The sequence below is a fragment of the Trifolium pratense genome, linkage group LG5 (genome assembly GCF_020283565.1).
Source record: "Trifolium pratense cultivar HEN17-A07 linkage group LG5, ARS_RC_1.1, whole genome shotgun sequence".
Taxonomy (NCBI): Eukaryota; Viridiplantae; Streptophyta; class Magnoliopsida; order Fabales; family Fabaceae; genus Trifolium; species Trifolium pratense.
Genome location: NC_060063.1, coordinates 14,023,980 through 14,049,321, shown reverse-complemented (window position 1 = coordinate 14,049,321; position 25,342 = coordinate 14,023,980). Strand labels below are relative to the sequence as shown.

The following is a 25,342-nucleotide window of genomic DNA, read 5'->3' as shown; positions in this document are numbered from 1 at the left end:
TTGCAATCAACAAATAAATCGCTCAAAGAATATAATAGTTCTAACCAAATAGAAATCAATAAGTAGCTCGTACCTGTACATGTATATGGTTTTACCATGTATGTTACTTTTACATGCAAAACAAACACTTAAATCATGTGTACTCACATTCAAACTATATGTCAATTTCAATTTACCACTACCAACTCTTTGTTCAACCTTTGAGGTCATATTTGACGAACTTATTATTTCTTTTTCAGAATGACGAGGTCTCTTCCAAAACAAGAATTCTACTTGTGTTGTTTTGTCTTGCGTAGTGCCTATTTAATTGTCTTACCATATTATATATATTTTTGACAAACATCTTGCCATATTCATAAAGAAAAAATTGTAAAAAGATTATGTTAAAAAATATTCAAATATATATATCTAATAATAGAAGTAATATTTTATAGAGAATCTGAGAAATATTTTTCAAATCTCTATTATATACATTACAAAATTTCCACGGAGTTTTCGGGCATTCTCGTTAGAATTGCTTAGGTGGCATATTCAATTGAATCTTATCTAACCTATTGAAAAAAAAAAAAAACTTCAATTAGAGAGGTTGTTTGGCATTCAATTGAATCTTCTCTAACCAGTCATTACAAAAAAATAAAAAAAAAATCTTCAATAAAGATATTTGAATTAATTAAACCAAATTTCATCATAGAATTTTAAACCAAATTTCTTTAAATCAAATTACTCAAATAATACTTAAAACAAAATACATAAATATTATTTTAAAAGAAAATTATTAGTGTTATATTCTTTAATAAAGATATTTAAATCAATTAATTAATTAATTTTTTTTGTGTGAATGGGAACGTATAAATCCTATTTCGTAATCAATAAAGCTAAATGGTACGACTAAAAATTTCGTGCAAATCACACGAATGGCATATAAGTGCTTGTTGATTGGCCATCATGCCGGTTGCTAGATGAAGCTGCTCACCACCACTATTGAATGTTCAATCGCATTTACAGAAGCGTTGAGTTTGCAATATCCAAAACAAATCCTTAATAAATTCCATGTACAAATGATCAAGAGTAATGCTATTTAGCCAATCAACAAGCACTTATATGTCATTCGTGTGATTTGCACGAAAATTTTAGTCGTACCATTTAGCATTATTGTTAGTTAAAATATACAACATGCATCACCTTCTTTACAAATCTCACCGTTGAAATATGAAGTAACAAGCAACACAAAAATGACAGTAAGAAATACTGTATAATGAGCATCGAAGAGTAATTCAGTAAACAAATGATTGGAAAGACTTCAAGGTATAAATATTTAACCATCCAGCAATTCGAACTTCTAGTCTGCTAATAACCCTGTTCATTATACATTGAACTTAATATCATAATAAAGCTTAAGTGGTACTCACCGGAGGTCCATATATTACAACATGCCCAGGAAGTGGCATGTTGCATGATCCAAACCACAAACCACATGCTGAAGATAACAATATCAACATCCCTACAGCCAGCAAAAAAGGCAAGTTAAATTAAATATCATTAGAGGGCATCCCAGTGCACAAGGGCTGCAACTGTTGCGGGATAAAATATTTGAATATTTAGTGTAATAAGTGTCGGTGTTTGTGTTGAACACGGACACCGACACGTGTCCGACACGGTCACGCCTAATCTGAGGAGTGTCGGTGCTTCCTAGCTTGTTAGTATTCTCCTTGCTCTAAAAGTGCTTGCTACAAGTTGTTGACAACCATCTCAAGGATTAGTTTTGCTCATAGATGACATGACATCACACATCATTCATAAATATTACCCTAATTATAATCACTCTTTTAAAGATAAAAATTGTCCCTAAATATAAGCTCATTTCCAATTCACTAGACACATTTATTATTACTTTTCCAAACATAACCTTATTTTGCATTGAAATACGAAAAGTTAACTACAACATATTTTCACAAAGGACAACTTAGTAATTGTAATATCCAAAAAGTACACATTTATTACAATATCAACTTTTCTTAATATACGTGAAAAATGTCAATGAGGACTTTATTAAAGGACGGACGGAGTAAATCATAATTCCAGCACCGTTTTCAACTTTGATCCAAAAACCACAGGTCCATGTCATTTAAAGGTATATTTCAAATCAATTCACTTATGTAAACCAAGGCTAAAGAATCTACTCCAACTGTCTTGATCAATACAGTATTATTATTCAATTAGAAGGTCCTCTTCGGCAGGACGGTTATCTTTGCTATACATAGGTAAATCTCAAAGTGAAAGTTCCCTCTCCGAGGTTGAATTCCAGTAAGGAAAATCTATCTTACCCAGAGTTGGTGGATTTATAGTAGCTATCGGCGACATTGTACACGGTTGCAGAGGTTCCAACTTCGTATTTTGTATTTTGCGACAACTGAGCAAAATGATATGATATATCTCATTAAAATTGCACAATGACATTATAATAGTAACACAAATCAGATGTGATAATCTTCATCTCAATTTAATTGTTACCAGAGGAAAACAAAAATATGTTGAACTTCTATTTATATGGACGGCACAAAGTTAAAATTCATACTTATGTTACATCATAAAAGCAAGCCAGCCTTATGACGAGCTTGTGCTTATTCTGTAAACTAGTCCAAGATGTAGGTATCACTATAAAGGTCAGCAACAACAAAATAATCCAAGTGAGAAAAATGTTACAAACAAGTTGACAAAAATAACCAACTAATCCAAACAAAACTGAACAGAGTAAGACTGGACTAGTTAATCAAATTTGTGTGGAAAACCCCTTTATTCATATTGACAAGGTGCTAGTGAGTGGCTAAACCATAGTATCCAACTAATTAAACATTTTTCTTTTTGCAGCGGTATTAAACCACATCCCTGACATTCTTTATGTCTCACTGATCTGATAGGTTACCGTGTTCTCTTTCCATTGTTTCTGGTCCAGATGTTTCTCATAGAATGTGACTTCTTTGTTTGATGTAACAAACAAAGCAGAGGAGCTTCTAGTTCCATAAGCCCCCTAAGCACAGGCAAATTTTCAGCTAGTGTCAAGTGCAAAATCAAGATTAAGCTTAAGCATGCAAACAAGTGGAATGTGTTTGTTACTTACCAAGGGAAGTTGTATGTCAACAAATATCGAACTCAATGGAAATTCCAATTCTGGAGGACGAATCCCTGGTAACAAGCACTGTTCATCATCTTTAATTGTGTTTGTCATTAGTTTCTCAACCATTTCTTTTATTGGAAATTCACCTTCACCATACTCATCAATAAGCTCTTTGAAACTATGGCGCAACCGTTCAGCCTTAATGAAAAAGGAACGTAATAGTGTCAAAATTCAGCGGGGGTTGTTAGTTTCATTAAGTGCTGGTGTAACTTAATTTGCATACATGAATCAGTTATCAGTAACTTTGTGTGTGTACCTTTGGCCAAGGAGTGTCCAACGATGCATTAGTCAAGACATGAATTCCAGGGGTAACAGAAAGATAACCATTTTATGGTCTATTGAAGACATAAACCATGGTGGAGGTGCAAATATCAACTAATACAAGGTTAAATCCGTTGTATAGATGAGCCTCTTTGAGCACTTCCTCTGCAAACTCCTGGGGACTCTTATTGCTCTATTGCCAGCAACATAAAAACCATCAATGAATGAAATGTTACAATAGGTACCAAGCAAACACAATTGAAAGCGAGTAAGGAAGATAAACCACCACTTCAGTCTCTCAAGTAATACTTTATTTTCTACTTTAACTAAAATATGTAAAAACATAAATAACAGAAGACAGTGACAACATATAGACAAAGGCTCCAAAACAATGATAATTTTTTTACATATGCATCACAATCAAGAAGCATAATTTCAAAAACATTGAATGGCCTTGCTTTTAATATGCACACCAGCTCTTTTATCCCCAATCCAATCCACGAGAATAAGGAAAAATCAATTGCATTGATCCAAGGCCACAATCAAACATCCAAAACCAAATGCAAACAGAATCAAATAGTGAACACACCCATATTAATTCTATCTGTTGTCTTTTACTCCTTTTTATACAAAATAAATAGTATTTTGTTGATAAGCAACCAACTTTCAATGTTTCTTATATAGTTTACATGATTTGTTTTTAAGCAATCAATGGTGCCAAATCATCAAACTCCAACGAAGGAAAAGTAATAGGTACGGTTTCATTTCCTTAGGCAACTCGCAAGCTCTACGTGCTGAAGTTGCTCTTATATTATTTCCATATACTTTATGCAATGTAGCACTGACACAGGCCGGTCGGTGTTTGATACCAACACAATAACGGCATATGTGACTACATTCAATCACTTACATTCATATTCAGTCCCATGCCCTTTGTCTGTGTATTTGCTTCATAGACTTTAGGACTAACGAGGTATGCTTGAATTGACTTATTTGAACTTTTGCATAAAGTCATAAACACTTGTGACAATATTTGGGAGAACTTTTTTATGAAAATAGTTTATGACATGTCTAATATACAGTACGCTGTTATTAGCTTAGTCCATAAATTTACTACCATAACTTATAAATACTACAATTTATTGATTTTATATATACTATAGTTTATGAAAACAAGGCCTAGCCTAAGTATCAGAATGATAGTTAAATTTGGAGAATTTTGACAAACAGATGGAGTGCATGAATTGACTGACCTGAAGAAAACGAAGTGGGAGATCCCCTCTAGTGTTGGGTTGTGGAATATCTTGTACTTCTCTAAAATTGGTGAGAAAGGCAACCTTACCATCTTTGGTGGCAGCCAACCATGTACCGCCGCAGAGTCCATCCCTACCGCCCAATATTGTTTCGGCGCCGCCCCACCAAGCCAACGGATCCGTAGGCCTTAATTAAAGAGTCAAAAGAATGAATTTGTTTGTTTGTTTGTATGAAATAGTAAGTAAAAGTGAAATGATTAGTACCGACCGAGAATGAAATTCATCTCTGTTGAGTAAGAGGAGGAAAGGGTATTTTGGATGACATTGCCACATGAACACCGTGATACACATGTCTGATAGATAGATAGATAGATACTTTCAGCTTTGTTCGAGTCGGCGTCGTCTCATGTTCAGCTCAGCTGTTCACCGCCCCCATCATCGTATTTTAATTTCGAAAAGGCATGTGCAAATGTAATAGTGCAATGTGTGTCAAACAGAACATTAGCAGTTTACATAATACACACGAACAAAACGCTAATTAGGCGGCAAACGAAAAGACTCGACCATCACATGTGAGAATTTAAATCATATTCGCATTATAGGCTTTCATCCACTATAGTGAATGTGCTTTGACCTTATCTAACATATGGACAATTGAAACTTTTAGTCTTAAAAAGTCTATTGTTCCATTTATACCACACCACCTAAATGTTACACCACCAAAGTAGATGCATGAATGAGCGGTGTGCTCACGAGCCTCCAGAAGCATGGGTGACGAGCTCACCACCAAATGTTATGTTGTTTTCACACTCCCGCAACCAATCACACACAACTGAGAGTCGGGATTAATGATGTTGCGCCGCACTAAACAACTATTTATATTAAGTGCAAATATTTTAAAATACCAATATAATATTTTTGTCCTTCAATTAGTTACATTTTATAATCAAATTTTCTTTTTAAATATCTATCTTTTCATTTCCTTATTTACCATCCTACTTTTTTTTAACAAAACATACCCTTGCCTTTTGCCAAAATAGATCGGGAGTGGTACCCACAAGTTTCTCTCGTCTCTAGTGATGTCGTCTTCAGAGTCAGGTGGAAGAGGTAATCTTCAAATTGGTTTATTTAGCATAATAACTTAAGCTTGAGCTTGGTTGTCACCAATATATTCATGTACTGTATAGCGTTTTTATTTTCTCTATATTTTGTTCCTTTTTATATACACATAGAATTCTGACAATGGTACTACTACTGCATGCCCATGAACATGTGTGTTTTCATAAGACATTACTCTAACAATATTTGCATGAGTTGTAAAAATGCTACACAACTTTGGTCAAAAGATTTGATTCAATGTTTATGATACTCAAAATCAAAACAAATTTCGCTCAAAAGTATAATTTTAAGGGTTTGAGTTTACTCCTTTCATTTGTTGTCCATTTAGGAGAGGGATAGACACGATTGAATACTAGTGAGACTCACTAATTAATGGGACTCACTATTAATGAGTTTCATTAATCTTCCAGGAGTGAATGGAACAAACCCAAATTTGTATATCCAATTTGACCGTTCCCTAAATTCCCTTTTATAAATAACTGTTGTCAAAACCCGGTCTCTTATAACGTGGAATTCATTTGAAGTATTGGAAAAGATACACTCCTTAAAGCAACACTTAGACTCTATTTGGTAAAAAATAACGGATAGTTGATAAGCTAGCTTATAGCAGATGAGTTTATAGTGAATAGCTTATAAGCTAGCTTTTAGCGAATAAGCTAGCTGATTGAATGTGTAGTGTTTCATAAAATTAACGGTTGAACTAGCTTATAAGTATGAAATGATATAAAAATATAGGTTGAATTAATATTTAATTTTTTTCAAGTAAGATAGTAGGGGTAAAATTGGAAGAAAAAAATGATAAGCTCTAAGCTCATAAGCTACTTGAAATAACATTTGAAAAATAAGTTATAAGCTAGTAAAATAAACTACAAGCTCTTTTTGAAAAACATTTACCAAACAGATTTTTTTTTGTCATATGAGCTTATAAGCTATAAGCTCAAAATATGGCCTTACCAAACAGAGCCTTAAAAGAGAAGAGATCCCCTTCAATGTGAATGAGTGTTCTGTGTCTCAAAACCAACCAGTTTACATAGGACTCGCTAGTCACTAACCAAATGATTGGACTCGAGTGTTTAATGAGTTTCCTTCTATGATTACTCATCTTCCTCATTGTTTTATACTAGTATTACATTTGCAAACTGGAGTTCATCTAAATTCCTGCTTTTACTAAGAAACTTGTTCGAGAATTATCACTTTGCATCATTCTTATTTGAACTTCTAAATGCTTGAGCTAGATGTACCGAGTCTACTGATGTAACTTAGGTTTTCCTGCCCTCATTCTCAGTTCATTGTCAACTTTCATCTTCACCACCTATCACCAACTTCACATTTATTTTCAGTGAGTAGCTGTCAAGTTGAAGTGGAAAATCAAGGCCCGTTACCACCGCCTTCTGTTCCTATGACAAATATGCAAACGGATGGAATTAAGCCGCTTTCAGGAAAGCCATACTTTGATGTGATTATTTCAAAAACACATCTCGGACCCCGTTATGCAGTGGTAATTTCATACTCGATTTTACAAAAGGATATACTACCACACTTTCAGAAGTAAAATACCATAATTTTCTTTGATGATGCATTACTTACTATTACATCTATGATATAATTTCTCCTCATTTGGATCAATTGCAGTGGCTTCTAACAAGATAGATCTTATCATATATTCAGACGACAGATTTATGGCCATGATTTTAACACATTTGGTTTTATGCTTGGAAATGTATCATAAAGGAAATTCATTTTTAGCACATTTTGTTGTTTCAAAAAGGTCCATATTCTCTGTATCATATAGGAAATTCATTTTTCTATTGAAATGCTGAGCACATTTTAGCACACAAGACAAGACAGTTTCATATTTGTGCAGGCAATCAATATAGTATACTGTCAATTAATGAAGGTTTTGGAAAGGTGCATGAAAAAATCGTTTAAATCTTGTATTGTTTGTGTATATAGGGGCCATCTGGCAATATATGCTCAACACTTCCTTTTGTAGCAGTTCCGACTATTATTAACTGTCGTGGTAAGGGCTGGAACATGATTTATAATGGCCAAAACATATGCAAGCAGTTTGATCGCAAGGGCTGGGGAAATTTTGTGAAGGGTAATAATTTGAAGCTTGGAGACGCATGCGTTTTCGAGCTCATGGAGCAAAGTAAAGATAAAATTGTCTTTGAAGTTCAAATTCTTAGAGGTGACTTCCAGTTTGAATTTTCTGGAATTGGTGAGAGTGAAGAAATGCCAGTTGTCCTATCTGAATTCCCTGGAACTGGTGAGAGGGATGCACCCTTTCTCATTGACTAGCTGAAAACCACATGCCTTTGTGGGATTGTTCAAGGTTGGAAGATGCTTTTGTTTTGTGAGGCATGTTAGAACATAGATTTTGGTGTTAGGAGCAGTGAAGTTATGTACAATGCACTACGTCAACTTGCTAGCTAAATGAGTAAATGCCACTGGAATTTTATTACTAATGTCAAAGAAACATATTGTTTTGTACTGATGGTTTAACTCAGAACGCAATTTTCTTGATTAACTCAGGGTTTGATAATATGTTTTTATTGAAGTGTAAAGATATGATCCTTTTAACTTTTCAAAGAATATTTTGACTATAGCTAATTTTTCTGGTAATAGACCCATTTCGTAGTACCCTGTTGTAGCTTAATGGTTTTGGCAATCTGAGGTCTGAACACCTTATTAGTTCCTTCCAACAGAATGGCTTTAACTAACATCATGGTTCCCCGTTTTCTCAACAGTCTACTAAAGTTTCATTAGATTAAATAACTGTGTATTTGTTCCTTTCTATCCAAGAAGCATCTTCACAGTCTTGTATCTATTTCCTTGTGTACCCTTATGAAGAGTGAAATATAACTTCATGTGCAACTAACATAAAATTATATTCTAGTCGTGTAACGAGCAAAATGAGAGTATGTAAATCAAATAAAACACTGGTGAGACTTCGAAAATTTGAACCAACCTTCACACCTGACCCTTTTCTTCTCTCTAAGCTATTTAAGCAATCTAACATCTATAATTTGTTTAGAGTTTTAAAGAGGACGGAAAACTGTATCTAATGGAGTGGAATAGAAAATGTTATTTGGATGTTTAACAAAGGAGAGAAGTGAAATTCATGCAGTTCACTCCTTGATTCTCCAATTTTTTAGACAGGCCTTTGTGTAGCATAGTACTATAGTAGTTCCACTTCCACACCCTCTTTTTTTTTTTTTTTTTATAAAAAAAAACGGGTTTCACACTCTCATTTTGAATGAAACATTTACATTTTATTCTAATCAATGTCATACTTTCAAACATGCGCAAGGTAGGATCAGGGATGCAAGTATTGTGGATGGATTTGTTTACACACAAAAACAACTATTTAGTACAAAAATTTCAGTAAATTAGTCTTAATAAGTTTAAGATCAAATGGCAATAGCATATTCGATGGTATCTAAATCTCCATGTGATCATAATATTAAGGAACGTTCAAGTTCAAACAATGTACAGTGGCGACTTACTCATTAGTGCAGGTAAGGTATTTTCAGTGTGGACATCGCAATAATTCCCTAAGCAACAATCCTTAGTCACTGTTACAAAAACATTTAGACCGAGATTGGAGCTTAACCAAATGCTCAACTATCATGTAATGAAATATTAAACTCCAACTTCAAGTCGCATAATCACTAAGAACAACTTGACAAAAATCATAGACGCTCTGTTCTTCTAAGTGAAGCCAGGAATTTCTCCTGGCATCGGAGCTAGCTCATTCTTGCCAAACTTATCCTCGTCATAAAATGTGGCACGCACTACTCTACCCCCAAAGTATCGACCATCAAGGTCAACGAGCGCTTTAATTGTTTCTTCGGATATCTCAAACTGCACAAAGATTCTCACTGCTTTGTCGGTGGGAAAATTTGGCTCTGTTATCTCAAATATCAGAACTCGGGTTACTGTTCCATACTTGGCACATTCTGATCCTACCTCCTCTTCCAGCTCATCATCTACCTCGCCAGGCCCCACCTTCAAAACAAAGCAACAATGAGTCATGTTCAAACATAACAAATTAAACACCATTTTAGGACGAACTAATACAATCACTGTTGAGCTTTTAATGATACAGATAAATAATAAGGACTCAAAAGCATGCAGAGCATATGTGTACTACGTCAAGTTCATCAGGTACTCTGGAGAACAACCTAAAGTTACAGTATACAGGGCACTGGCTCTTTATGAACTATGATTTATCTCTGCTCAGTATAGACGTGTGATGGAAATCACAACTACAGTATCAATTTCAGTTCAATCCAACCAGAAGTAAAATTTGATTGGAAGAAATAAAAAGAATAACATAGCATTGAGCATTCTAATTTTTGGGATTGGAGAGCTCCTTACATCACAAGACTGATGTTTTAGGTTTTTGTGCAGGGGAGGGGGATGGCATTATTTCTTTCTTTCTTAGGAAAGACTGCTCCCTCCCCCTCCTCTTTCTAAGTAAATTTCTTCTGTTGATCAAAATGTCAAACAAAGACAACTTCAGATAAACAACTAAATTTGATATATTGCTTTGTGAATCGTGATCAAACTCAGCATTAATAACATGCAAATAAGGAAAACATAGTGCACACCTCTATGTTCCACCCCCATGCCTAAACAGTTTACAACAGACACGACATATTAAATGTGTCGGCAAGTATTTATCAAACCATTAATTACAATGCAGGCGCAAAATCAAAAGGGAGTTATCCCCACAAAATCCCCTAAAGAATGAAAATGAATTTCAGAGCTGCAAAAAAGGAACTGAATTGTTTTTTTTTTCAATTCCTTCAAAATATTAGGAACAGAATCTCAACTCCCAGGTCCGTTCTCAATGAGAAAAAAAAAGTTATTTGGCTTTGGTAGGAATAATATATACTCTGTTAGAACCATGAAGTGATACAAATCAGTTTGAAAGTAGCAAGCATCCCCGAGAAAGAAACTATACCATACATACTTAACTCCAAGAACTGTAATTCTTAAAAGGCATTACCCAAACTTGACTGAACTCTGAAGTAGTTCTAATCCAAAATTCCAAAATAAGAAATAAGGCCACAATCTATCCAGGGACAACATATCAAAATTCCAATCTGCTAATAAACCCAAGCTCCCTATTTACAATTACACCGTATATTAATAGTTATAAATAAAAATAGTTATAAATATCATCCCCTATTCCCCTCACATTGCATTAACATCATAACATTATAAGAACAGGCCATTGAAAAACAGTTACTCATCTACTGAGGCATAATTACAGGAGAAGGTCAAGAAGGGGTTATTTTTTTAGTGTGATGAGAAATATTGTCAAACCCATGTTTGCAAGAATGAAATTCCATGTGAAATTGATGGAGGGATATTCAAGGGAAGGAGAAGGTTATTGATTGCTGCGTGATAATGAGTGAAAGAGTATTCTCCTGAATTTAACGAGGAGAAGGGGAAAATTTCAGGGTGGAGTATTGTCAGGTACACCCAATGAGCTGATTTATTAGTCAACACGGATAGAGTTGGTTACAATTCTAACAGGATTGGCAGGGATAGGCTACAATAAAGAGAAGGGAGAAAAGATTAGGGGTTTTATGCTTTGTTGGATATTGGTTTTAGAAGGAAAGATTTCAGGGTCTCAAAACCCTGAAAGGAACAACTGATTGTACTCATTCTTTCTCCAACCTTTTCTTTCATAGTTTCTATATTCTCAGGACCAGTATCAATCATGGACATTTACTTATATCCTCGACATTTATTACTCCAACTTTCTTTCAGATATTTTCATTCTACATCATATCTTATCTTGTATGTCTGTTCATCTATTCTCATCTTTACAGCAGTTATTTTCTACTCTCGTTCACACTTCACTTCCTAACATTTGTTCATAGAACATCGATGATCTTATAGCAGCCAGGCCGAATTTTTCAATGAGTTTGTACATGAGTTTCATTATATAAATGTTGATTGGGCAGACTCTCCTTCAGAAAGATATTCTACATGAGATTACTGTGCTCTTTCTTGGAAATATGATATTGTGGCAACAAGAAGCAGACAGAACCCACTTGGGTTGATTTGGTGGTATTGGCTTGGGACCTGGGAGTGTGCTCCTCCTTAAGGTCTCAGATTCGATTCTCTCTGGTGCCAATTTGGGTCGGCTAATTTAACTTCTTCAAAAAAAAAAAAAAACAAACAGTAGCTGCCAGATTAAGTGTAGAAGCCAGGTCTTGAGCTGTAACTTAAGAGCCCATATGATAAAAAAAAAGTTGCTCAAAGATCAAGCACCTGGTCTGCCCCAATAACTAACTGACCAACTAAGATCCCTCGATTACATTCTCCCCCTCTTTATATACGACTACCTCTAGTACGTGCAGCACAGCTTCTCTAATACTTTCAAGTCTCTACAAACAATGTCTAACTAACAGAGGCAAGCCCATTTGGCCCTACGTTCTTCTAATATATAATGTTAACAGATATTTAATATATATCTTCAAAACCATACTGAAAGAGCAGTCACTAATTATTACTAAGACACAATTTCTGACCAGTAAAACAGAATCATTAGCAAAAAGAAAACCTGGTAAAAAGTGTGATGTTCATTTTAATAAGGCAAATAATATAAGCTGATCATAGCTTATTAAGTTATAATAGAAAACCATAAATAATTGAAATCACATCCAGTGATCACCAAGTCAAAACATCAGAAGGCCACATCATATGCCAAATAAACCAAAGAACAACTACACAATGAGCCTGTGATATTTTAGAATTAAAATAACAAACAACAAAATGTGTACTACTATTCTTAAAAACACATCATAACAATGCAGGAGAGCAACACTATAAAGCAGGGAATAAACTCATCACAATTATTATCCATCTCATATAAAACACGGCTTAAAGTTCAGGAAATATATCAGCATCGTTAACAAACACATAAGCACTGAAATGAAACCAAACCACCAGTAGTTAACATGCGAAAATGTGCATACCATGTTTCTAAGTAGCAGCACTCTGGTAGGTACTCCATTGATGTTAACACTCTTGACTTTCTTATCAGACTTACTGTCACTGGCATTGACAATAACACCAGCTCGTCTATCGGTTTTCTTCGCCATCAACGGAGTAGTAATCCCTTGCTCCTGTTTCCCAAGCCCTTGCCCTTCTTTCCACCCCATCTTCACCATCATCCTCTGAGCAGCAGTCATCTGCCCACCAGCACCAACCCCCAACCCGCCAGTCTCCAACTTCCCAATAGTAAATCCATCCACATTCCCCGGAGGCGATGGGGACCTCGGCACAGCCCCACCACCCCCACCACCTCCACCGCCTCCACTCATCCCCACACGCCTCCTCACCCGAAATATTCAACCTGGAATCACCCTGATCCCTATCTCTCTCCCTTTCTCTCTCCCTCTCTTCCTCCTCCTCCCGCCGTCTCTCCAGCTCCCTCATCATCTCCACTTCCCTTGCCTTCCTCTTCTTCTCTCTTCGATACTCCTCATAGTCATTCGGCCTTGCCGGATCATACTCCTCCAACACAGTCGACTGCACGCCCACCAGAGCCGGTTGCATCACCTCTTCAAGTGCCGGAGCAAGTATAGGTGGTGCAGAAGACAGAACCGTTTTGGAATTGGTGATTTTAGGTTTGTTTTGGGATCTGAGAAGGGTGTGAGGAGGTGTGAAAGGAGAAGATGGTTTACGGAGAGTGGCGGGGGCCATTTTGGTGCTGCTTGACCAGACATTGGTGGTTGGTTTTTCTTCTTCGGCAGAAGAAGGTGGAGGTAGGTCTCCGTATAACCCACCCAGCATTTCAACGCAACTATCTCTTTCGACGACAACAAGGCACTGCGTTTTAAATTAGGGTTTTGTGATTGGATTTGGGGATTTGGAACACGATACAAAACGGAGACACTGGCTGCCTACGGCTATCAGCTATCGACCTACCGCCAACTCAACCGATTGTCTCCACGACTCGATTGCCCTTTCTCCATCCTTCTTTTCATTCAAGAGGTTTATGATTTTTTTTTATTTTTTTTTTATAAAAACTTAAAAAAAAATCTTGACTAATTATAAAAAGACTTAATTAATAAAATAGTCCCTTAAAACATTTTTGGTTTCACATAGGTCCCTTAAAGAAAAAAAAGGTCTGAATAGGTCCCTTAAAGAAAAAAAAGTCCGAATAGGTCCCTTAAAGACATCTTCGTTAATCAGTTTGATCCTTTCCGTCCACTTTTTTGAGGAGCAAACTGATTAACGGAGATGTCTTTAAAGGACCAAACTGATTAACGGAGATATCTTTAAGGGACCAATTCAGACCTTTTTTTCTTTAAGGGACCTATTTTGTCCTTTTTTTCTTTAAGGGACCAATGTGAAACCAAAAATGTCTTTAAAGGACCATTTTACTAATTAAGCCTTATAAAAACTTAAACGTAAGTCATTCCGATCGGTAGGATATATATATATATATATATATATATATATATATATATATATATATATATATATATATATATATATATATATATATATATATATATATATATATATATAATGTTACATCTCGATTATATAATATATAAGGTCGAATCTTGTTCATCTTACTTATCCACCTAAAGGATTTGTTTGGAGCATAGGATAAGAGACATGATAGGATATATTTTGTCTCAATCAAGTGTTTGGTGTGACAACGGGATAACAAAATAATTTATTATTCATAAAAAAAACAAAATAAATTTTTTTTATAAAATATATTTTAAAATATAAATAATAAAATAATTTGATATTAAATTAAAAATAAAATATAAATAATAGAAATTTGTTCTCTAACATTGCTAACTTAGTTTATGGGATGATTATTGTCGTTGATGATTTGCTGCAAACTCCAAAGATGACTATTGAAGATCTAATTGAATCTACTCAACTTAATTTACAGGTAAATTAACATCCTCCACCTAATTGCATGTCCAATTACTCTACTTTTTTTTGGTTTACAATGAGCTGGGGATAGAACCCATTGTTGGCGCAACAATCGGGGAGGGTCGAGCGAGGAAACATTCACTTTTGTGGCACTTTTTTGTTTGAGCAACACACTTTTGTGAGAGACACACCACTTGTCCACCCAAAATCTTAAGGTGATAGGTAAGTGGGGCACAACAATCGGGGAGGGCCAAGCGAGGAAACATTCACTTTTGTGGCACTTTTTTGTTTGAGCAACACACCTTTGTGAGAGACACACCACTTGTCCACCCAAAACCTTAAGGTGATAGGTGAGTGGGTTCTGTAACACCCTAACCCATACTACCCTTAAAAACGTAATATTAAAAACTTTTTAACAAGTGTAAAGGCAGAGTGCCACGCGGTAATTAAAACACAAGCATACACACAGAGCGTCATGAAGTTTAACATGAAAAGCAACAGCGGATTCAATCAAACCAAGCATGCATATATATACATATATATACATAAGCCATATTCATCCCTAAGGATATCACTTATACAAGAACTAGCATAACAAAAAGGTAACACCGATATACGATGAAAGCCAAGCGTAATCCCCGACTCGATGTTACATTACCAGAGCATTTACTATTTACAAACTCTAACCAAAAGCTAGTACTAAAAGGAGAAATCTATGCTAAGTCTCCTCACCAAAAGATACTTCAACACCAAGCTAAAACAGCAGTCTAATCGTCGGCACAGTCCTTAGCCTGAATATCTGAACCCCCAAAGGTCCAGCAATTAACACAAAGCAGAGAGTTAGAAAAACATAATCGCATATCATACGAGTATAAGAAAGGCCTTACACTTTCGAACTATCATACATATTCTAACTCACGCCATACAATTACAGTATTAAATACATAAGAATTTACCTAGTATGCTACTTACAGCAAACACGTCAAAACCAGTCAAGTAATGTCACATAACAATTACCAAGTAAATGTGCATATACCCTGATGCAATCTAATGCCAATTAATTCACTGTCATGCCATCCCTAGACATGACTAAATGCATGTGGTACCAAGGCGTCTCACCAACGGTGGACCAAGAACAGTTTTATATCTTGCTGGATATGTCGGAACTTACCGAACCATCTTATCTCCCTTGGATAAGCCAACACAGTTTTATATCCTGTTGGATAGCAGCTCTGTACTCATGGATTCATCTAATCCGATCCTCGGCTTCATTATGGACACATAATCCATTTTCGTTATTGGAACCCAAGTTTCCAATGTTCACATACAATCATGAATGCATGTATGTATGCACATATCAACCATATGATATTCTCTAGCTCGAAGCTACTCTTTTATGAATGCGGGAACACAATCCTAACACATTCACTTTAACATTACAAATTAATGCCAAAACATCACATTACTCACTTTAAACTACAACTTATTGCATACACGTTTATCAATCATATAACGATTAACAATAAGCATTAACAGTATCAACATGTATCAACAATCATGTAAGGATACCCTTAAACCATGTTACAAGTGCCTAATTACACTTACAACCATTAACAAAAGTTGCAGGTTCAGTACTGTTCGCTAAGCGAAGCAGTAGCGAACAGGTAGCGAGCTATTCGCTAAGCGAAGCTCAGTTCGCTGCAGCGAACAACGTCAGAGGATTACAGGTGCATGGCGAACAGGTAGCGAGCTTGTGGCGAGCAGGTTCGCGTAGCGAGCCTCCTGTTCGCTTAGCGAACTACACCAGAAAAATATATGTTCTTGAGTTTTCTAAGGCGGTTTAACATTGAATCAGCTCAAAAATTCATTCAAACATGTTATAAATTCTTATAAACAGCAATTTCAAACATATATGGTATCAAGGAACATTAATCATTCCTTACAAACCTCCAAATACCTCACAAAATCATGATCATGCCCTTTACTTGGATTTTAAGCAACTTTCATAAACTTTTCAAACATGATTCAAACACATACATATTTTTCATGGGATCAAGCTAGTGATGAACACATACAAAGTGATGATGAAGAACATCACACTCACATAAAAAAGCCTAATCAAAAGTCTAAAAAGAAATTGAGTGGGAGAGTTCGGGAATGGAGACATAGACAATCTCCCCTCTCCTTGCCACTCAAGAATCATGAATTCTAATCTCTTACCTTAGCAAAGATGATGATCCAAGCCTTTCCTCTCCTCTCTTTCTCGTGAATCTCCTAGCCAAAACCCTAGCTTAGCTTTGCTTGTTCTTGCTCTTGCTCACTCAAAGAAAATAAGTTGTGATACTATTCATGGGTTTGACTTGCTACTTATACTACTTTCTACTGTCATGAACCAAGCCCAATTGGCTTAGGCCCATTGCCTTTCCACGCCCCAATCTTGGCCCAAAACTAAAGTTTCGCGCTTACTAACTTATGATCGCGCTATCTAATTATTCGTCGATCACTAAAAATAATTAAAAGCCAATTAATAAATCAAATAACATTTAAGAAATATAAATACGAAAAATGGGTCGTTACAGGTTCTCCCACTTATAAATGCTCAAGTCACCACATTCCTATCCAATGTGAGACTATTTCCACAAACTCACAATGCGCCCCTCAAGTGGAAGCTCTTTCTTCCACATACCCTTTGTACTGCTGTTGACTCTCTTCAACGGGACACTCTTTTACCCACATGTGGAACACTTACTCATGACCATGTGGGGTACTTTTCGATACAAGTAAGCTGGTCCCTTTCTTGAAACCAAAGGCTCGTGATACCATTTGTTGGCGCAACAATCGGAGAGGGTCGAGCGATGAAGCATTCACTTTTGTGGCACTTTTTCGTCTGAGCAACACACTTTTGTGAGAGACACACCACTTGTCCACCCAAAACCTTAAGGTGATAGGTGAGTGGGTTCTCCCACTTATAAATGTTCAAGTCACCACATTTCTATCCAATGTGGGACTATTTCCACAAACTCACACTTGCTATATTCTCAACACCCATGACCTACAACGTACTACCCAAATCCTTCACAACTAGACCAAATCTAGTGGCTTCCAATCACCCTAATTGCTTTAAATTGCAACAACCGTTGCCTAAATAAGTGTCACCAATTTACAAAAAATGATATAATTTCACAACTTCAATCTTGAAGCTTCAAAAGTGATTCCCAACAATTAGATGGTTTGGCTATTTTAAATTTCCCTTTACAACACACATTTGTTATGGAAAATTTTACACAAAATATATTTTTTTTAACAACAAATATATTTTTTATTAATAATCGGTCTCTCACAAGACGAACAGAGGCCGAAAAACACGGAACTACAAAATCTTATAAGAATATAACAGGTGCATTTGCGAGAATTACATAGCATAGCTAATAATAATATACTAGTTGAAATTGTGCAAGTGAATATTATTCAAATTTCAAAGCGAATTCCGGTACATACCTAAGATAAGATGTTTTGATTTGTGTGGGTTACATGAAGGTACGTAACCTAACAAGTCATCGTCTTATTTTCGATCCAGTGGTCTACAACCACCATAAAGTTGGATGTAGAGGATCAAAGTTTTGTCTTATTCCATACACATACATAGTTGCGCGCGATCAATATTAATTCGGAAATATGGCATTCAAAGCTTCCGAGTGGACAGACCCGACTATTGCCTTGGAAATTTGTGTCACAGATTGAAGAACAGATCGTTTACATGCCCCTTGAGCTGATTGCTGTAATTATTTCCAGCATCATTGAATCTATCCCAAAGCATAATTCCTCCATAGTTAGAAGTCTTTTTAATGTGAGGAAGAACCTTAGTAATAATAAGATCATTTGGTGGTATATAACCACCACTAGGAGCTGCACTAGGTGATGCCGGCAGTCCCATGAAAACAATATTATTTGGTAAAACTAATGATGTCCAAGCATTCCATGATTGTAATTAAGAGCAATGTTGCATCACCATTTGCTAGATTATATTGACATGGAGGGTTATTGTAGAATTGAACAAGTACATAATCAAACATTGTGGAGCAGCAGACAAGTAAAAGTATCTGCAAGGAGATATAAGGATGACTTGTTAGTCAGAGTGAAAAAGTTAAAAAGTTTACCGATTATTAAGAATTTTGAATGTTGAGGGTTCTTTCTCCACCCACAATATAAGACTAATATATATTTTTTATGTCTAATATTAATTAAGTGTCACATTAATTTTCATATTTATTTTTCTCATTATTTTTCATTTTAAAATACTAATTAAACATTAATCCTTTTTTTTCATTATATATTTATTTATTACATCACAATTCGTATGGCAATTCAACCAAAAAAAACTCGTATTATCAGCAAAATTTGTGCGCATAGTTTTTTTTTTTATTTTATAAAGAAGTATACGCAATCTAAAAATAAATTGAAAAAATTTACCTGGCTTGTTTTCTTTGATCGTCGAGATGCCTAGCAAGGTCATGCCAATAAAGATTTGAACCTTCTTCAATATCAAAATCAATACCATCTAAGGTAACACTTCCAAGTGGACAAAATTGACCACTAAGGAAGTTAGTATGAAGATATTCGGCAACATTTTTAGCATCGTTTGGTGAGCTAAGAGAGTAAGATCCAGATGCACCTCCGAGAGAAAGGAAAACTTTGACCCCTTTTTGTTGACAATGTTTTATTTCGGGTTCGAGTTTTGTACAAGGACTCCAGTCACCACAATGACCAGCAAAGTTCCAATTTGGAATTCTTCCATCTCCAAAGACATGGAGGAAAGCTAAGAGAACAATTTTGTAGTTACCAGTGTCACATGTTGATGACAATGTGCCATCTCCTAAATTTTGACCCCAATAGATTGCAATGCCACCATCACTTGATAATGATGATGCTTTGGTAGTGAATGGAAATATTGTTAAGACCAACAAAAGGATCAATGCTTCAATTTTGGAACTCATATTATACTTTGTGTTTAAAAAGTTTGATTACTTTAGATCGATTGAGCAACCCTTTTATAAAGGTCTTATGATAAGGTCATGTACCATATAATATTCTGAAAAGCTAAATTTTATCTAATGTGCAACTTAAAAATATAGTGACTTCTGTAGTCCAGCCCACCGAAATAGACTTTTTGGGATAAGTCCATTTCAAAAAATATAAGATGTTTTCTCTCCCAACCCCCTCAATTCTTTTCTACCCCCTGAATTTCCGTTTTTGCCCCTGGGGGTACTGCGGTTTATACGAACCGAAATAAGCTGACATACTGATAAATTTCGGTAACCACTTACCGAAATCTGAGACATTTCGGTTCGCAGGTACCGAAACAATTATTTCGGTAAAATTCTACCGAAAATGGCCTAATTCCAGCGACCAACGTATCGAAATCTAGAACATTTCGGTTCGCAGATACCGAACAAGCTGACGTTCGTTTTTTGTGTACCGAAAACGCTAATGTTCGGTTTGCAGTTACCGAAATGGTCTAATATTTGGCTTCGGTGAATACGAACCGAAGTTTTTTGGCAAAAATGTTTCAAACCGCAAGGGGCAAACTTGAATTTTTAGGGGGTAGAAAAGAATTGAGAGGGGTCGGGAGAGAAACCATCAAAATATAAAATTAATTTTCTCCTTTTCCAAAAAATATTGTCCCAAGACTACATTGCATAGAAAATTATGAATAAATTTATTTTTTGAAAAGGCAAAAATGAAATATATATATTAACCAAATAATTTCCTCGGTATAAGGTGTGCTAAAAAGACTACAAAAGATTATACAATGTCTAAGTCACAATATGAAAACTATAAAATGCCCAAACAAATACACGGGCTCGACCACCAACAATGAGAATTGGAGACTAGATTAAGATTTGTAATCTTCAACCACCGATAAGAATAAATTTTGACTTTGTCCACCATTTGAGATAAGGAGCACTTTGAATTTCTGAATAATCTCTTATTTCTCTCATTCCACACATGAAGAAAAAGTAAACTGGAGAAAATGTTCCGATAACTACTGAGTGTCGACCGACGAAAAACCAATCCAAGATTCAGGATAAGGATGGGATTCCACCTGATCAGCAACTATTGATCTTTGCCGATAAACAACTTGAAGATGGACGGACTCTCGCCGATTATAATATTCAGAAAGAATCTACACTTCACCTTGTTCTTAGGCTCCGTGGTGGTGGCAATTTATAAGTTGATCACATAAGTTTCACTATGTTATGCTTCCTTTGATAATTATTATGTTTGTTCAAAGTTAATCAATAAAAGTTTCAACTTTCTCTCAAAGAAAATTCTCCCAACAATCATATTTATTAATTAATTAAGTCTACAACCAGGCTAATTTTAATAAAAGGCTTGGCCTCAAATCTTTTTTTTTTTTTTTTGTTTAGGCATGGTTTCAAATCTTTTATATTTATTGATTTTCAATCTAAATTTTTTTATGAGATCAATCTAAATTTTTTTATTTTATACAACTATCACCAATATTAAATTTAATTTATATTACTAACAACTAATATTGCTTATAAAAAAAAATTAAATCTAATTTTTTAATTTTTTATTAAATCTCATTGTTTCTAAATCGAATTTTTCTTACAACAGAAAATAAAAATCAAATATATAATTTACCTTATTAAATTGATACTCTCTATAAATACTCATAAACATGCATATGTTCCACAAATCACACTCACCATGATGAGTAAAACAAGTTGCATAATTTTCACCCTTGCGTCAATTCTTATACTTTCCTTAACCACCTTCATCATATATTTAATAATTGTCACCACGTTCCCATTCAATGTCAAGTTCCACATAACAAATTTTTCTCTCGAACAATTCAATCTCACAACCAACAACACCTTATATTACAACTTTAGGGTTAACATTACAGCAAGAAACCCTAACAACAATGGAAAAATTCATTATAGGAGGATCACAGCAGTTGCATGGTATAAAGATCATGATTTTGCATGGGTGAGTTTGACACCTTTTGATCAAAGCAAAAAGAGTACTAATTTACTTGGGCCAATAGTTTTTGAAGGGAACTATGTGATTAACCTTAAAGAAAAACAACTTAATGAATATAAAGAGGAGACCCGTGTTGGAATATATAAAGATTTGGCTGTAGATTTGGAACTTAAAATTAAAGCCAAATTTGGAGGGTTTAAGAGTGGCCATATTTCGTTAGCGCAATGTGGTCGTTTGAAAGTTCCTTTAATTTCTAATAGTGAATCATCATCACCACCTATTTTCAATGTTACAAGATGCAAGAAACGGTCTCAAGATCATAGTTCTTCGGTGTGGATTTTGAGTTCAAGATCAAGGTCTAAACCAGGACGAGGATGGTGACATTGCAACAAAGAGAATACCTTGCGTTTGGTCACATTGCTAGTAATATTTTTTTTTTCTTCTTATGATCATAGCTAGCCAGTTATAACTTAATGTAATGATATATGCCGAAATTTTCATTGACCAAGAACTTTTACTTTTGGTTTTCAATTTCTAAATTGTGTATACATTCATTGCACGGCGTTTTTCATCCGAAAATAAATTACTATAGACCTACATTGTTTCTGTGGCTAATGCTACGGTGAACCATCTTCACAAGTGATTCATTGTGGACAAGTGATCTACCGAATATAAATTTTATGAAATTCACTGTTGGATTGAAAGTTTATATCGTATAGATCATCCATAAATTTTTTAAAATTTTTTGAAAATCATTTGATATATTATTGAGACCCATCATTTGATATATTATAACTTAATGTAATGATATATATATGCCGAAATTTTCATTGACCAAGAACTTTTACTTTTGGTTTTCAATTTCTAAATTGTGTATACATTCATTGCACGGCGTTTTTCATCCGAAAATAAATTACTATAGACGTACATTGTTTCTGTAGTAAACACATTTGAAAACATGAATATTCTTAAAATTGAATATTGATTCTAATTCATCCTTATAAAACCAGTTTAATCGGCTTATAAGGTGAGAATTATCTCTTACTTATAAACACATATTCAGGTCATCTCGCAACTGATGTGAAATTTCTTAACAAATATTTAAATTAGCAATATGCCCATCTTTTCTATTTGGAACAAAACACCCTTCTTCCACTATTTTAAGTACGTTTAAAATAAATTTTTTCCAATTTGAATTGTTTCTCTTTTTTAAAACCTATTTCATCATTGTTTTTTTTTGTCTTCTCTTTTGTAATGATATATATATGCCGAAATTTTCATTGACCAAGAACTTTTACTTTTAGTTTTCAATTTCTAAATTGTGTATACATTCATTGCACGGCGTTTTTCATCCGAAAATAAATTACTATAGACGTACATTGTTTCTGTAGTAAATGAAGGTGTGAAAACACAAGAAGGGGGGGTTGAATTGTGTTTTAGTCAAGTTTAAAACTTTTTCAAGTTCTTAACTAAACTACAACAGCAGCGGATAAATAAACACAATAAAACAAGTTAAGAGAGAGAGAGAGATCACACAAGCAATTTATACTGGTTCCTCTCACAAAACGAGAGTAGTCCAGTCCCCTTGCACTTCCAAGGGATTTCACTATAATCACACAAGATTACACCTGCTCAAGCACACAAGCAAGAGACTTCACAACAATGCTCAAGCACACAAGCTTAAGACTTCACACTTAAGCACACAAGCTTAAGTTTCCTCAAGTAATAGTAAAGTATATGAAAGTATACAGATGCTCTTAGAAGAACCTAAAGAGAGCAAATACAAAGAGTACAGAGTATTTGACTAAAGTGCAAAAACACTTGATAAGAGGTTCAGAGCTTGTATACACAGAATTCAGAGTTTGTTCAGCGCACGTTCAATCCTTAATAAATGTTTTTTTTTTTAATGCAACTGATCCTTCTAGTATATATACTACCAGAAAAGAGTCGTTGCAAAAAGAACCGTTGGAGTTGATAATCTTTTGTCTTCAAGCAGTCTGTCTTGATGCAGTTTGTTTGTATCTAAACTGAGTAAGAGTTTCAGATACTTTGACTACTGCAGAGTAGACTTTCCTTATTCAGCTAACAAGTCTGAAGACCCACGTTCTCAAGTGAGGACAGACAAAACGAGAGTAGCTGAACTGATCAGGCTTGAAAGGTCCTTTTCTTCATTGGTAGAAGAGTTGACTTGCAAAGGGAATCTTTACAGCTTTCAAAAAGATCTTCAGAGGTTGATGAAGCTTTAGTCACTCAAGAAGTTCTGAAGACTTCATCATCTGAAGGTTGTAACTTCTGAAGTCCAACATCTTCTGAGCGCTTGTGAACTTCTGAATTCACATCCTCTGAGTTTCACTCAGAGCTTATCTGATGCTTATATCTGCGCACTTAAAATAAATTTTTAGTCCTTCCAATTCTTTATTAATACTTTGTTATCATCAAAACCTTTATGGATTTAGGGGCTAACATTTTTAAATCAATTTTGTTCCAACAATCTCCCCCTTTTTGATGATGACAAACATAAGTATTAATTGACAATTGTTGTTAAATTAACTTATCATGTTTCTCTTAGGTTTGTGAGGTTTGCAAGCTCCCCCTAAGATTGATACTTCTTAAAGCCAAAGCTTTAAGTTATATCCATGATATTTTAATTTAGTATAAGATTAAGATAATTTGAAATAAAACAAATTTTCAGTTCTTTCTTCAGAGTGAGAGGTTTGCAAGCTCTCCCCCTAAGTCTCATAAGGCTAAGTTAAAATTGCACTCTTAACTTATCCTTACTTATGAAATTTATTTCAGTTTCAACTAACTTAGTCTCCACATTGAAATACGTAAATCAACTTAAAAGTAACAACTTTTAACTTAACGGATAAAAGCGAGATAAAAGTGTGGTTTCAGCTTTAAAACTTATCACTTATCAATTAATGCGTAACTACTCCCCCTTTTGTCATTATCAAAAAGTAAAAAAAAAATTATATAACCAAGACAGTGAAAGAAGAAGACTGGTTGTTACAAAGGTGAAGTTATTTCAAAAACAAAAAACAACGCGCTCAAAGGTTTATAAAAGGCGAACGAGTTAACATGCATTCTTCACATAAAAACAAGAATAAACGAGTATATCAAGAAAGATCAAGAAGAATGAGAAGGTTTAGTTCACGCATCGCAGAGTTTCGGAGAAAGAAAGAAGAAGAAAAACGCGAAAAAGATGAGAAAGATAAAGAAGACGACAAGAAACCACAAGAAGCTGAGATTATAATCATCTCATCAGATTCTGAAGCTGAGGAGAATGAAGATGATGCTGACTATGTTGAGTTCTTGGCTGGCTATGTTCCAGAAGAAGAACAAGAAGAAGAAGAAGAAGAGCAGAACCCAGATCCCATAGAAATTTCATCAGAGGATGCTGAGGAGAAATCTGAGATTTCTTCTGAGTTTTATCCATCTGATTAGGATTAGGTTGTCTTTTTCTTTTTCTTTTTACTAATGTACTCAACATTGTTAGATCATGAATAAAAATTTTCGTTTAAAAGCATCTTGTGTTCTTATGTTCTTATTTATCAAAGAAAGTTAGCACAAACAAAAATAATAACACACCACATAACTA

General features: G+C 34.8%; 2 protein-coding genes and 3 pseudogenes across 2 annotated transcripts; 2 read left to right on the top strand and 3 right to left on the bottom strand.

Annotated features, from left to right (window-relative positions):
- Positions 1 to 2,518: 2,518 nt before the first annotated feature.
- On the bottom strand, positions 2,519 to 5,242 carry LOC123884362 (annotated as a pseudogene).
- A 420-nt stretch (positions 5,243 to 5,662) lies between these two features.
- Positions 5,663 to 8,301, top strand: LOC123884363 (B3 domain-containing protein Os04g0386900-like). The gene is made up of 3 exons (XM_045933447.1): positions 5,663 to 5,796; positions 7,149 to 7,306; positions 7,762 to 8,301. The coding sequence occupies exons 1-3, from the start codon at positions 5,769 to 5,771 to the stop codon at positions 8,107 to 8,109; spliced, it is 534 nt and encodes a 177-aa protein (XP_045789403.1). The 5' UTR covers positions 5,663 to 5,768; the 3' UTR covers positions 8,110 to 8,301.
- Positions 8,302 to 9,157: 856 nt separating this feature from the next.
- LOC123884360 lies at positions 9,158 to 13,853 on the bottom strand (annotated as a pseudogene).
- Positions 13,854 to 18,398: 4,545 nt separating this feature from the next.
- LOC123884361 lies at positions 18,399 to 19,730 on the bottom strand (annotated as a pseudogene).
- Positions 19,731 to 21,468: 1,738 nt separating this feature from the next.
- LOC123886080 (NDR1/HIN1-like protein 10) lies at positions 21,469 to 25,097 on the top strand (the record flags this gene model as incomplete). The annotated part of the gene is made up of 2 exons (XM_045935420.1): positions 21,469 to 22,100; positions 25,076 to 25,097. Coding segments are annotated over exons 1-2 (654 nt in total), but the record flags the coding sequence as incomplete, so codon positions are not given.
- Between the last annotated feature and the right edge of the window lie 245 nt (positions 25,098 to 25,342).